Below are 13,565 nucleotides of genomic sequence, written 5' to 3'. Positions count from 1 at the left end.
CAGAGCAGGCAGCTGGGAAAATTCTGCCAGGCAACTAAAGGCTCAGGGGTGCAGACTGGCCAGTGGGCAGTAGAGAGAGCTTTAACCTGGATTTGCTGACCTCAGAAATGGTTGTGGCTGAAGCTGTGAGTGCAGCGGTGTTGGGAAAGTGGACAACTGGTGGGAGGAGGGGAGGTCAGGGTCTGGGAGCATAAGTGAAAGTGGGAAGGTGATATTTGTTACTATGGTTTGTTGAGTGGGTTAGCCATGGTGCCCAGCAGGCAGAGGGTCCAAGACTTGAAGGCTGGGCCCTGGGTAAGTTGGGTTCTAAGTGTCCCTTTTTTATCACCCCAGTGATATTTCTTAACACAGTTACAGTATTTGTGTAGTGTCCTGCATACACGGCACTTCCATGAGAGGCCCCTGCTCTCACTCTCATTTTTTTATACTTCTCACATTTTACCTGTTTTTTGGTTTGCTGGAAATGTGTCAGGGTGGCTCATGATGTAACCTTTTTGTATTTTACAGGGATTTCTATGGTCACCTATGGGACTCACTGGAAGGAGCATAGATGTTTTACTCTCAGCACGTTACGCGATTTCGGACTGGGAAAGAAACTGATGGAGAGTAAGATTCTCACTGAGGCCACACACTTGATAGAGTCTCTGGAAAAACAGGAAGGTATGGGTGGATAAACAAACGTGTTATTATCTAACTACAAAAGTAGTTGGGTTTCCATGGGCTAAACGTGTCCTTTCATGCAGCTGAGTTTTTTTCCCCCTTTTAGTGTAGTTAATACCAAGCAGTCCTTGAGCTGGAAGCCCACTCCCTGTCTATGCCTTATACTGCATAATTACATTTCTTTTCTGTACCACCATCAAGGGAAAATGCTGAAAGTAATCTTATTACAGTGTTTCCTTTTCAGGGTGCCATATAGCTCCCTAATTGGAATTACCGTAGTTCTTTTATAATTGTGGCGTCTGCGGTGGGCTGGCACCCTGCCCGGGGTTTGTTTCCTGCCTTGCACCCTGTGTTGGCTGGGATTGGCTCCAGCAGACCCCCATGACCCTGTAGTTGGGATATAGCAGGATGGATAATGGATGGATGGATAATTGCGGCATTTTAAGTAACCGAAAAATATTGAGATATGATATTAAAAGGCGATATCCCTCCCATAGTGATACAGCGGTACAAATCACATAAGAGAAAATAACTTAGCTTTCTTTACTGACGTGGCATTACAGACAGGAAGCCATAAAAGCATGACAATATCAAGGTGGGATCTTGATCTATAGAGTCTGCCATTTTTCGTCCTCTGCGCTGGAAGGCTTTTCAGGACGAATGACGCTTTCACCCATCCCTCCGTTCATTGGCTTCGAAGTGTTTGGCTGCTTGTCCAAATATTTATACTGGTTCCTCCACATGTAGGCCCTTCTTTGGTTTCCAAACAAGGAAAGGAAAGGATTCACAGGAATAGTACAATGCCCATCCTCGCAGTTGTCCCCTTCATTCTCCAAATGCTAGCAGTTTCTAAATGCTGACCGCCCCTGTGTGCTAACTTTGGCCTGCACATGTGAGTGAATTTATAAAATAATTTCTTGTATAGAGCACAGTGACATTAAACTTACATTCTTGTTACATACAGTTCTGAGGGTCTAAAGCAGGGGTGTCAAACGTACGGCCCGCGGGCCAAAACCGGCCCACTGGATGAATTTTGAAAGTAAAAAAATTAATAAAAGACACGAACTCGAAATTCGTAATAAAATGCAATTCCTAAATCATCCGCTAGGGTGTTAGTCAGATGAGAGGGGCGCACTGTGTTAGTCAAAGGGGAGGGGTGCACTGTTTTAATTAGAGTAAAAGAAGCAACAACTCTGCCACTCTGTAGGCTACCTTATTTTCTACTCACCTTGACACCCTCATTAGCCAAAATGTCTTTGTCAAAAAGGAGAAAAGTGGATACCGAGTGTAGGGTTTTCCAAGAGAAATGGACCACTTCCTATTTATTCACAGAGATAAATGGGAAACCTGTGTGCTTGGTGTGTAATCAACAAGTGTCGGTGCTCAAGGAATATAATATTCGGCGCCACTATGAGACTCATCATGGTGGAAAATACGACATCTTGCAAGGACGACTGAGGAGAGAGAAGATAAATGAATTGCTGGTGGGTCTGAGAAAACAGCAGTCAATTTTCACTCGGAGCCGAGAGGTCAGTGAAGCAGCAGTAAAAGCCACCTACGTAATTGCTAACGAAATAGCATTAGCATCAAAGCCGTATTCCGACGGTGAGTTCGTTAAAAGATGCATGATGAAGGCTGCAGAACTCGTGTGTCCTGAGAAGCGACAAGCATTTGCCAACATTAGTCTGACGAGAAACACTATGGCAGAGAGGATATCGGAACTATCGGCTGATTTAGACAGGCAGTTGAAACACAAGGTCAAGTCATTTCTTGCATTTTCTGTTGCAATTGATGAGAGCACTGACATTACAGACGTTGCTCAACTGGCCATATTTATTCATGGAGTTGATGACACATTGACCGTCACTGAGGAGTTCCTTGAGTTGGTGCCTATGAGTGACACCACAACAGCTGAGGACATTTTCGGCTCTGTGGTTGGCGTGCTGGACAGAGTCGGGGTGGACTGGTCCCGCGCCGTCAGCCTGGCTACAGATGGCGCGCCATCAATGATCGGAAGAAAAGCAGGTGTTGTGACAAAATTCAGAGAGAAAGTACAAGCCGCTAATGGAGGAGATGGTTTCTGGACATCTCACTGTATTTTGCACCAGGAAGCATTGTGTTGCAAGTCGTTAAAAATGGATCACGTCATGGAGGTGGTTGTCCGAACTGTTAATTTCATCCGAGCCAGAGGCCTGAATCATCGTCAGTTTGACTGCCTTCTCAGTGACAATCACGTTACTAATACCCTGCCATACTACACTGAAGTAAGATGGTTAGGCAGAGGTGCTATGCTGAGGCATTTCTTTGATCTACGCGAGGAAATCGGACAATTCATGGAGAAAAAAGGAAATCCAGTGATGGAATTACAGTGTCAGGAATGGCTGCAGGACCTTGCATTTCTGGTGGATATTACAGAGCACTTGAATATTCTGAACAAAATGTTGCAAGGCCGCAAAAAAGTTGTCACACAGTTTTATGACAGCATATGTGCATTCAAGTTGAAGCTGACTTTGTGGGAGACACAGCTGTCAAGTGGTGACCCTGCACATTTCCCTTGCCTAAGAGAGGTATGTGCAGCAGGCATTAATGCTGACATGAAACAGTATAAAGACAAGATTGCAGGATTGCTGTGTGAGTTTGAGAAATGGTTTCAGATCTTTGGTGAACTCGAGAAAGAATTTGCAGTTTTTCACTCACCCTTCACAGTCAAAGCTTCTGATGTCCCTGTCGACATCCAACTAGAGATAATTGATTTGTAATGTGATGCAGATTTGAAGGACAAGTTTGCCTCATTGGGCTTGGACACATTTTATCAATATCTCTTGCCAGGGTACCCCAAATTAACAGCCCTGGCTGCAAAAATTTTGTGCATTTTTGGGACAACCTACCTTTGTGAACAAGTTTTCTCAGTAATGAACATCAATAAAACAAAATTGCGCTCAAGGCTCACAAACAAGCACTTAGATGACATTCTGAGATTGGCTACTAGTCAGGACATGACACCTGATATTGATGCACTTGTGCAGACCAAAAGATGCCAAGTTTCAGGAGCAAAAACAAAGTAGTCTAGATGTGACTAACTCCTTTAAAATATTGCTTCAGACACCGATTGCACTTAAAGAATTCAGTTCTGTGAAAATGAATTCTTGCTGTAGAAATAGTTAAAAAATGGTACATTTAATGTAAGTTAACAGCTTCACTATAAAAGAGTTTGGTTTGGTGGAATCCTATTGTTCATGTAATGCCATAAATTTTAAGGTGCAGTACTATATTTTTCAGTTCCAAATACCTCTGACTTAAAGTTTTGTTTGTATTTGTGCAAACACTTGTTTTAAGAAATCTGAGGTTGTTTATATGTTTTGATATGTTGATATGTTTTGTAAAACATTTCATTAAATATGAAGATTTTCTAATGTACTTGTACTTCTTTGCACGAAAACAAAGGGAAAAAACATGGACTTACTATTATTTATAGGTAATTATGTTATAAATACTGCTCCGGCCCACTTGACATCTAATTAGGCTGTATGTGGCCCCTGAACCAAAATGAGTTTGACACCCCTGGTCTAAAGGTTTCAAAGCACAGAGAAATGTGTTGATTACTGTTATGTTCACAAAGTTATATTTTCCATCATGAAAAAGATGATGTATGTAGTGTCAGAGAAAAGGAAAGTCTTGCCATTGCTTATCTTTTAATCTTTCCTTTTAGTGTAAGAAAAGTAGATCACTTAAACAGTGAATTTTTAATCCAAGAAGCAATATCTGAAAATACACTGCAACATTCACTAAGGGGCAGCAAGCTTGAGGGTTTGCCAAATTTCATCATTCAATGCTGCCACCTACTGATTGCTGTAATCACTACACCTCTCCTAATCTTCATCTCCACTGCTTCATCAGTCAAAAAAAAACAAAAAACACTACACACGAGTGTCTGAGGATCATCTTCCATGCTGATTTGAAGCAGGTACTACCACCCTAGGTTGACAGGGGGAGCTTACGCCAACCTTCTCCCCTTTTCTTCTCTCCATAGCACTGAGAAGACACCCAGTGAGGGTAACTGACTCTGCCCCTTTCACAGCAGAGCTTCCTAAACATAACTGAAAACATTACTAAAGTCAGATGGCTATCTTTACTTCAGTGCTTTTCAGCTGTTGCTTATAGTGGTGCACATAGCAGCCCTTCTGTCTTATTTTGTGACTGAATTAATCATAGACAACCAAGTTGGCATCCCAACATTTTTTGGTGGGAACCTGTAGTGTCTTATTCCACCACAGTGTAGACATTAAAACTCTACTGTAGGCCGACTTACTGTAGCATGCATGCAGATTTACTCTGCGCCATAAAAAATATTTTTCTAATCTTGAGGAGCCATGTTTGTTCCACTTTGTGTTTATGCTATTTCAGCTCAAAGTGCTTATGTATTCAGACATGTTTACTGCTCATGTTGCTTTGGAGCTGGCATATCAGGTACTGTTCCTCCTTTTTAACAATCCCCTCTTTCTCTATCACTAGGTCATGCCATATACGTCCACGTATTACTTGAGAATGCTGTGTCCAATGTTGTTTGCTCGGTCATACTGGGATTGCGCTTTGACTATGACAACAAACTCTTCCACAAAATGATCGAGCTTCTGAATGACAGTACCAAACTAGTGAATGGACCTTGGGGCATGGTAAGAATCTCTGTATGTGTCGGGAGGTGTGCTGTGGTTATGGGATTGCTATTAAATTTTGGTTGTTTATTTTCTCTTGGGATGCTCCAGCACTTTAAAAAACCCACCTTTTAACAAACTAAATGTACTTACACGTTTGCTTGTCTGCTAACTACCATATGATGTAGCCTGAATAAAAAAAAAAAAAAAATGGGGGTCAATAGATGCTATTTGCAGCCCTACATATGTATGCACTGTAGATTTTGGGCTGATGTATTCAAATTTCCATTTGATATTCAAAATGTTAATAAAACTTTACATTAAGAAACATCCAGCACAATGTACAAATATCAAAATGTATTGCACATAAGTAATATGTCAAAACACACAATGCCATGAGTACTGTGACAACGAAACCGATTAGCAGTATTCACTAAAAATTCAAGATTAATGAATATGATGGCAAAAGTATATAATGTTGCTTTTTTTTCTAAGGCGTTCTATTCAAAATGACTTTCAAGTTAAGCTTGAAAATAATAATTTTGTTGGAAAGTATAGATTTTGGTGTTCTCATCTTTAACGGCAGTGCTGTGTAGAAGGTGTGGTCCGAGTGAGAGAGCAAGCTTCAATTGAAGTGCTCTGATGGCGGTGCTCACCAGCACTCTCTCTGAGTTTCTTTGTAATCCAGATGTCAAGGTTTTGCAATGAAGCACCAGCAGTTACCAAATGTATGAAATGGGAAGGATCGTGGTGTGATTCCACAAACAAGTTACCATTCCACTTGCACTTCCAAGTAAGCGTAAGTTTTGGGACAAACTCGTTTAATTTCATTTAAAGCAGTGTATAAGTTTGTACTTAGTGGAACATTCTTTGCACCTGCTCCTTTTCAGCAAATAAAATACATACTCAGCTAGTTTATACCTGGCCAATCTATGACAAACCAGCCTAGGGAGCTCCTGCAGCATGACTATGGTCACTGTCTTGTTAAACGAGGGACTGTTAATCAGTAAATACAGTTTTATGTTATTGAACAGAAAAAACTTTTGTACATTTCCAAAGTCATTCTGCAACTACAATCAACAGCGACATCACTAACGATGATGAAAGGACCCAAACCAGGGGCACTCATGTACCTGCTGAAACCATGAAAATATGAAAATACAGATGAAGAGGTATGCTTGGGCCTGTCTGCAGTTTGTATCTTTTCACCCAACCATCACTTTGGCAGAGGTTTATCTTGGTTTCATCTGTCTATTGCACATTCTTCTGAACTGCTGTCTCTGAACTGGATTAAACAGGATTGAAAAAGTTTTTATTCTGGCTCATGCCCATTCATGACTGCAAATTCCATTCTGGCAGTTCTAATTTTTGATGTTATTGAGGTTTGCAACTTGTGATATGGCTTTTTTTACATGCGTTTACATATAATGCAAAAAAAGCACCGCCATGTCCGTCTGTCCATTTGAAACAGCTTGGCTCCCAGAAAGGACAGTTATCCTTTTGAGGAAATTTATTGGGATAGTAAAATATTTATTGAAGTGTCTTGAATACAGAGCACTGTACCCATTTTTGAAATTTCAAAATCTTCCATTGAAAAACATTGGCAATTTAGAAATAGAGAAACATTTTGTGCAACTTCAACTATGGATTAATTTACCATTTCAATTTTACCTTGAGAGCCTTTACTTCAACTTGTCTTTATATATAATAATATAATACACTACCGTGGCTGTTCTTTTGTCTGGCCAGGATTTTAAATCACCTGTAGTTCGCAAACCGTTCGACCTATTGAACTGAAATTTGGTAAACATATACTACGTGACGTCTACTATCCGCTTTCGGGGTGATGATTGACCTCCAAGGTTATTCCTCTTTTTATTTTATTGTAGAATCAACTCTCGGCAGCGGCTGTGCAGTGCATGCATATGGCGCCGTTCTCATCCCCACCACCTTCGCTGTCACTTCCCCTACCTCTTCATATCTTAAATCATTCTTGAGACAGACTGAACACTTAAGTGACAACTTAAGTGAAAAATTAAAGAAAACATACTAAGTAATTGCAACACAAACACTGACTTAATCAGTTTTAACGTGAAAAGATGCCGAAGAAGAGAAGAAGTGGGCCGCTAGGGTGGAGAAAATAAGAGCTGCTCAGGAAGCAGCAAGCGCATCAACCTCTGAGCAAACGAATGCTAAACAGAGAAAGAGGATGAAAACTACGATTGCTCAAGTCAAGTGTATCTGTGACATTACTGGTACATATATTTTTCAATTTACTCATCTGACAGCCACTCCTGTGGTAAAACAATGCAGTTGAGGGCAATGAAGTAAGTACACCTTGCTGCAGGACACGAGAAGAAGCAGAGTCAGGTGTAGGTGGGGTTGAATGATTCAGTATTTTATCCAATTTGGTATTCATGATATTCTTTTATTATTCAGTACGGTAGTAATGATATTATTTATTCATCACTGTCCCTTAATGTACTAGAATGTAGCAGTAAGTCTCATTATATGCTAACAATGTGGCTTCTGCCTCCACCTTATCTGGTGCTCATCTCTGCAGCATCTCACACAAACTTCCATCACAGTAGTTCTCTTCTCCTGCTCCCTAAAATAAAAGCAGGTAAGTGAAATGATGTTCATGTCCATAAAAGTAAAAAATAAAAACAACTTGTGTTGAAATGTATGAAAGATGGCTCATTGACGCTTTATAACACAGTGAATAGCCAAGTCATTATTAAAACATTTTTATGTACTCTGTTAATACATGTAATTACATTCTGTTATCACCATTACAGTATTTTTGAATGTGACACACTTATGATATGACCTTCATCTTGTAAACTCCAGTCCATTATGTTTGTGCACATGATCATAAAGCAATGGTGACTAACGTGGGTCATTTTGTATAATTCAAAATGTCTCTTCTTTCTTTCGCCCTGTTTAGCTGTATGATGCCCTACCTTTCATCAGGTCTTTACGTCTGCCTTTTCGAAGAGCAATATCCAACAAAGATAACATGAAAGATTTCTTTCGGTCCTTTGTAAAACAACACAGGAAAAACTGGGTGCCAGGACACCCACAGGATTACATCGATTGCTACTTTGAAGAAATGGAGAAGGTTAAATTTCAATTGTTTTACTTTTTCTACTGTGGATCATCAATGTGATTTGCACTTTGATTTACAGCATCACATCTACCTGGCAGATCTGTAGGAGTGTGGAGCTTCAAATAGAGTGTAACACAGCTACACTGGGTTTTTATTATTTTAAGAGTTAAACAGAGTATCTCACAAAATCTAGTATGAAACCATTTCACCTCTAATCATCCTTTAGCCATACCTGAAAAGCTATTGCACGGTCACAGGTAGGATTTAAATGTGAAGCATGTAGTGTTGGTTGGGAGTAATGTGGAATTGGAGATGGATTAGCGGAGATAAAAGTGAACGTTTTTTAGTGGTGAAAATGTGACTCATAAACCAACACCTAACAACAGTCACCACATTTCCTTAATGTTTGCAATATATGGAGAAAAAGTATGCTATGCATCTCAAAACAATTGGGATGAAGGCAGAAGCATTTACTCTGCAGCTAGTCAGACCCACCTCGTAAGTCTCAAATGTCTACACTGATGTTTCACTGTGCACCATTTTGAGATCTTGCAAATTGTTTTATGTTCACTTGTATACTGCCATAGCGCTGAAACGATCTCTGGTTAATTTGTTATGCATGCTGGAATGCTCTTAGACGTATGGGGTTGAGCTGTGGTAGTCAGAAATAGTATCTTAAAGGCAATAATTCTGAACAGGTTGATTCAAGGTATTCCAAATTCTAATGTACCATTCTTTTATTTTTTCAGCATAAGAATAATAACGAATCCACCTTTGATGAGAACAGCCTGCTTCTCAACCTAATAGATTTGTTCTCGGCAGGTACTGAGACCAGCGCCATCACAATAAGATGGACTCTCCTATACCTGATGTGCTATCCAGATGTTCAAGGTATAAGCAGCACTATCAGGAAAGGACAGAGTTGAGAGTGAGATATAAAACACAAGGGTCTACTTTAGGAATTCAATAGTCATTTCTCGTGCCTCTTCTTGGGTACCAAAAATAACATTACATGAAAAAAACCATCTCTTCATATTTGGGCGTCATATTTTGTAAAACTTAATGGTTTGTACGTAGTTCGTATCGTGCTGTACATCTGAATAGAACTTTTTTTTATTACAATGTTTGAAACCTTTTTTTCTTTGACCCCATTAAACATTTCTAATGGGCCACAATCCTTGTAAACGGCTTCAAGTTAGTGTAAGATCTGTTAAGCCTTGATTCACGAAAAAACTTACTTCAAGCAGCAGAAAATGAGGTACTTGACATTTCAGCTTAAGCATTTAATATTTGACAGAATATACTGGCATGACTGGCCTTTGTGTACGTACAGTATTACACAGATTATCTCTAAAAAACGTAATCACTTTCACAAACATTGCTTATACCAAACAGAATAGTCACCTTAGTGGGGTTCTTGTAATGCAAATAATTTTAGGTAATCAAAGACGCTTTGTATAAATTATAGCTAAGAATTTGTCCTGTCTTATTTTTGTCCCATTTTAGCAAGGTGCCACAAGGAGATTGATTGCATTCTTGGCAGCAAAGAACAGATCAGTTATGAAGACAGACATGCCATGCCATATATGCTAGCTGTGATTCATGAGTCCCAGCGCATGGGAGATGTTGCTCCTCTGGGAATATTTCATGCTGCCTTGAAGGACACCCAACTTTTTGGATATACAATTCCTAAGGTATAAAAACTGAGCATTTCAATACTCACTGGTAGGCAGATGTAATAAGGGGAGGCTTCAATCTAATATAAGATAAGACTAAACAATACGGAATGAAATAACATTTCATGAAAACAGTCTGACATTCTCTAAACTCTGTTTTCCATAAGTTACCTAATGGTCATCACAATATTTTACACTGAAATAATCATGGATGCCAATTTCATTGTTATTAATGGGGAAGGCGTTTGAGATTAGTTTAAATTTTCAATAAATCAAAATGCATAAGCAAATTTTTATGCTATTTAGGCACAACAATTTTTAACCTCCACTGGGGACAATTACCTTAGATTTTAAAGGTAGCAACTGGATTAACTGACCTTCATATTTCGTCTTTTCTCAACTGCTGAAGCAAGATCAGTAAACTTTACTGTGAGCTTTTCCTTTACATTATTTGCACTAATCCATTTTTTTTCTCCAAATGCACCTTGCACCTTTTACAGAGCAGTATTTTTAAGTACAAATTATATTTAACTTTTTTTTTCATTTAGGGAACTACTTTGATTCCAAATCTCAGTTCAGTTCTTCATGATGATACTCAATGGAAGTTCCCCCATGAGTTCAACCCTTCTAACTTTCTCAATGAAAAAGGGGAATTTGTGAAGCCAGATGCTTTTGTCCCTTTCTCAGCAGGTAATATAATTAAGAGCACCACTGATATTGTGATAGTGTGATTAATACATATATTTAATTATATATATTATTTAAATCAAGAAAAGTAATGTGCACTGAACCATGCTCACAGCTGTCCTTACATGTTTCACTTGGTTCAGGATGGAGTAATAATCTGTGTGAGTATACAGTAACTGCAGTGTGTGACATGTACATATGCTTTGATTGCAAGAGCCAGTTGAAAGATGGCTAGAATACTACTACTCTAAAGATAATCGAGTTCAAGTCCCACTTTATCGACACATGTACTAAGAAGTTCTTAGCTGCAAGTCTGACGAATATGCAGCTCTTTCTTGTGTGATGGACAGCGCACATGGGTGGGCAGTCCAGCCCAGGATGGGTCAAGGAACAATACCCGACAGGGATGGAAGTGTGATGCAAGGAGAAGGGGAGATCAACCTGTCAGGACTACATGCTCCCCTGATACGCTAGGTGGCAGAATCCCTGGACGACACTACCTGTATGGAGACCCACAAGGCATTCTGGGAACTGTAGTCCTATGGGACAGCCTTGTCGGGTTCTGTGGAGCCAGGGGGTGCTGCAGAAATCCACGAACCCTACTCAGTGGAACTTACGTCTGATCCAGAGGTATTTACAATGGGCTATGCCCTAGCACTGGAAGTATTCCTGAGTCAAAGGTAAAAGGAGCCACTCAACATCATCCCTGTGAGTTAGAGTGGGTTGTGGAGGATGGACAAAGCTCGCCTGTGAGGAGTGGGGGTGCAGAAAGAAAGAAAGAAAAGAATCATGTTGATCCACTATTACAAAGAAGCCTTTTGGAAAGTATTTTGTATGATAAAATGTGTATTTACACCTGGGACTTGTGTCTGGGATATGGGGTGCTGCAATGCCCCCTACTGGTCACAATTGATTTTTATAATTTATATATGCAAACTCACTGTTTCAAATGTAATATACACATTAAAGGCAATGTTGAATGCTTTTAGATTTTTAAGAAAATGTAATTACACACTGCTCTTAAAATTATGCAAAGCAAACAGTCTTCATACACAAAGTTAGATAAAGTTGGACAAACGTTTATATGATGAATATAATTAAAAAGGATGACTTTTAATCTTAAGTCTATGTTAGAACACTGCTACACATAGTAACAAGATGACACAATTAAATTTATGGTTTATCAGGTGCCTATGTATCTTGAGGTATAAAGGCATGCTGAAAGGTTTGATATGCTATCAGTCCAGTCATTTTTGTTTTAATTTCCCTTTCATTCTAGGTCCAAGAATGTGTTTAGGAGAAGCTCTTGCTAGGATGGAACTATTTCTCTTCCTTACGACTCTGCTGCGACGCTTTGAAGTCATATGGCCAGAAACCTGTGGAGCACCTGACCTGACTCCACTCTATGGGATAACACAGGAGCCTCAAAAGTATAAAATGAAGCTGAAGTCCAGAAAAAACTAGTGTGCTTTATTCTCTTACAGCAGACTACTTCAAAATTCAGATAAAAGCATATGTAGAAATTAACAATGAGCACCCAAGTAACACTATTTTATTTAAATGCTTTTTAAGTTGGTGTAATGCATGTGTACACTGCATTATAATTTGATGCTAGTAAGTTATACAAGTTCTACTCTTTCCTGGAGAAACATTTAAATTAGACAACTTTTTTTCACACTGAATTTAAAATGAAGCACCTCCTGTGATCTAAGCTAGTACTGGAAAGGTGAACTGTCCATCCATTTACTGAACTTATTCTAGTTCCCACAAGACCATGTGCGGATATCAGTTGACTTTATTGACCTCCTTACAATTAGATTTGCCTTTTCCCCCTTGTTTTACAGTATAGTGTGGAGTATTGTATAAGGAAATAGTCTCTAATGTACAAGCTTGATGACTGAATTTACATCCGCAACTTTTACTGTGTGATGTTAAGCAAGTCCTTTTTAAAAACAAATAATACCATTATACTGTAAACTGATTTGGGATGGTTCTTGCTAAAGAATGGTATTATGTAAAATAAGTGGTCGGCTGGTTTGCATGCGTCACAAGTTTCAAAAGTCTTCATTTTCATACTTAAGAAACATGAAGCTCAGTATAAGAGAGTTTCACAAAAATTCTTTTGTGTTTTCATTATTAATACATATTCTCTCGTAATAAATTAGTAATCACTATTTTGGTATACTGTTGATCTAATTAGAGCAAAATTAATTTGCAAACATAAAACTTTAACTTGTATACTATTATTTTACTGTACTGCCATCCATCTATCTGCTTAACTCACTTAATCCTAGGTTAGAGTCAAAGGAGGCGATGCACATGTTAGCATTACGTGCAAAGCAGGAACCAACCCTGAACGGAGTGCCACGTCTACGCCAAGCTCACTCACAGCCAATATAAAGTTATATAATAGCCTAATACAGGGATGTGGGTGACAACACATGCAGACACTGGAAGAATCTGCAAGCTCCATATGGGCAGAGACTGAGAGAGGATTCAAAATTAGTCTCCTGTGGCTGTGAGACTGCAGGACTGAACACTGACTAATACATTTATGGTTAAAAAAAACAACAACACTGGTTTGTGGTAAAACAAATTCAGAATGGATCAATTCAGCACAGTTTGAACACAGTGAATTGGGACTGATATGAATATGAATCTGTAAGTAATTTTACAGACTTAAAGTAAAAGCACATTTACACTTTCCATAGATGTCCATATCGTTCTTACCATCATCGTAAAAATCTCATATGCATTTTTCCGTAACATACTTCAGTGTTA

General features: G+C 39.1%; 1 protein-coding gene across 1 annotated transcript in view; it reads left to right on the top strand.

The window, feature by feature from the left end:
* The window catches only part of LOC114657668 (cytochrome P450 2F2-like), a 28,491-nt gene extending 15,533 nt beyond the window's left edge, over positions 1 to 12,958 (top strand). The window contains exons 3-9 of the mRNA XM_028809542.2: positions 508 to 660; positions 5,173 to 5,333; positions 8,260 to 8,433; positions 9,171 to 9,312; positions 9,928 to 10,115; positions 10,646 to 10,787; positions 12,064 to 12,958. Coding sequence (XP_028665375.2) covers positions 508 to 660; positions 5,173 to 5,333; positions 8,260 to 8,433; positions 9,171 to 9,312; positions 9,928 to 10,115; positions 10,646 to 10,787; positions 12,064 to 12,248 — 1,145 coding nt within the window. The 3' untranslated portion in view covers positions 12,249 to 12,958. The remainder of the gene's footprint in view (positions 1 to 507; positions 661 to 5,172; positions 5,334 to 8,259; positions 8,434 to 9,170; positions 9,313 to 9,927; positions 10,116 to 10,645; positions 10,788 to 12,063) is intronic.
* The last annotated feature ends 607 nt before the right edge of the window (positions 12,959 to 13,565 follow it).

Source organism: Erpetoichthys calabaricus, chromosome 9 (assembly GCF_900747795.2).
Source record: "Erpetoichthys calabaricus chromosome 9, fErpCal1.3, whole genome shotgun sequence".
NCBI classification, from domain to species: domain Eukaryota; kingdom Metazoa; phylum Chordata; class Cladistia; order Polypteriformes; family Polypteridae; genus Erpetoichthys; species Erpetoichthys calabaricus.
This window is presented reverse-complemented; position numbering and strand designations above follow the sequence as displayed.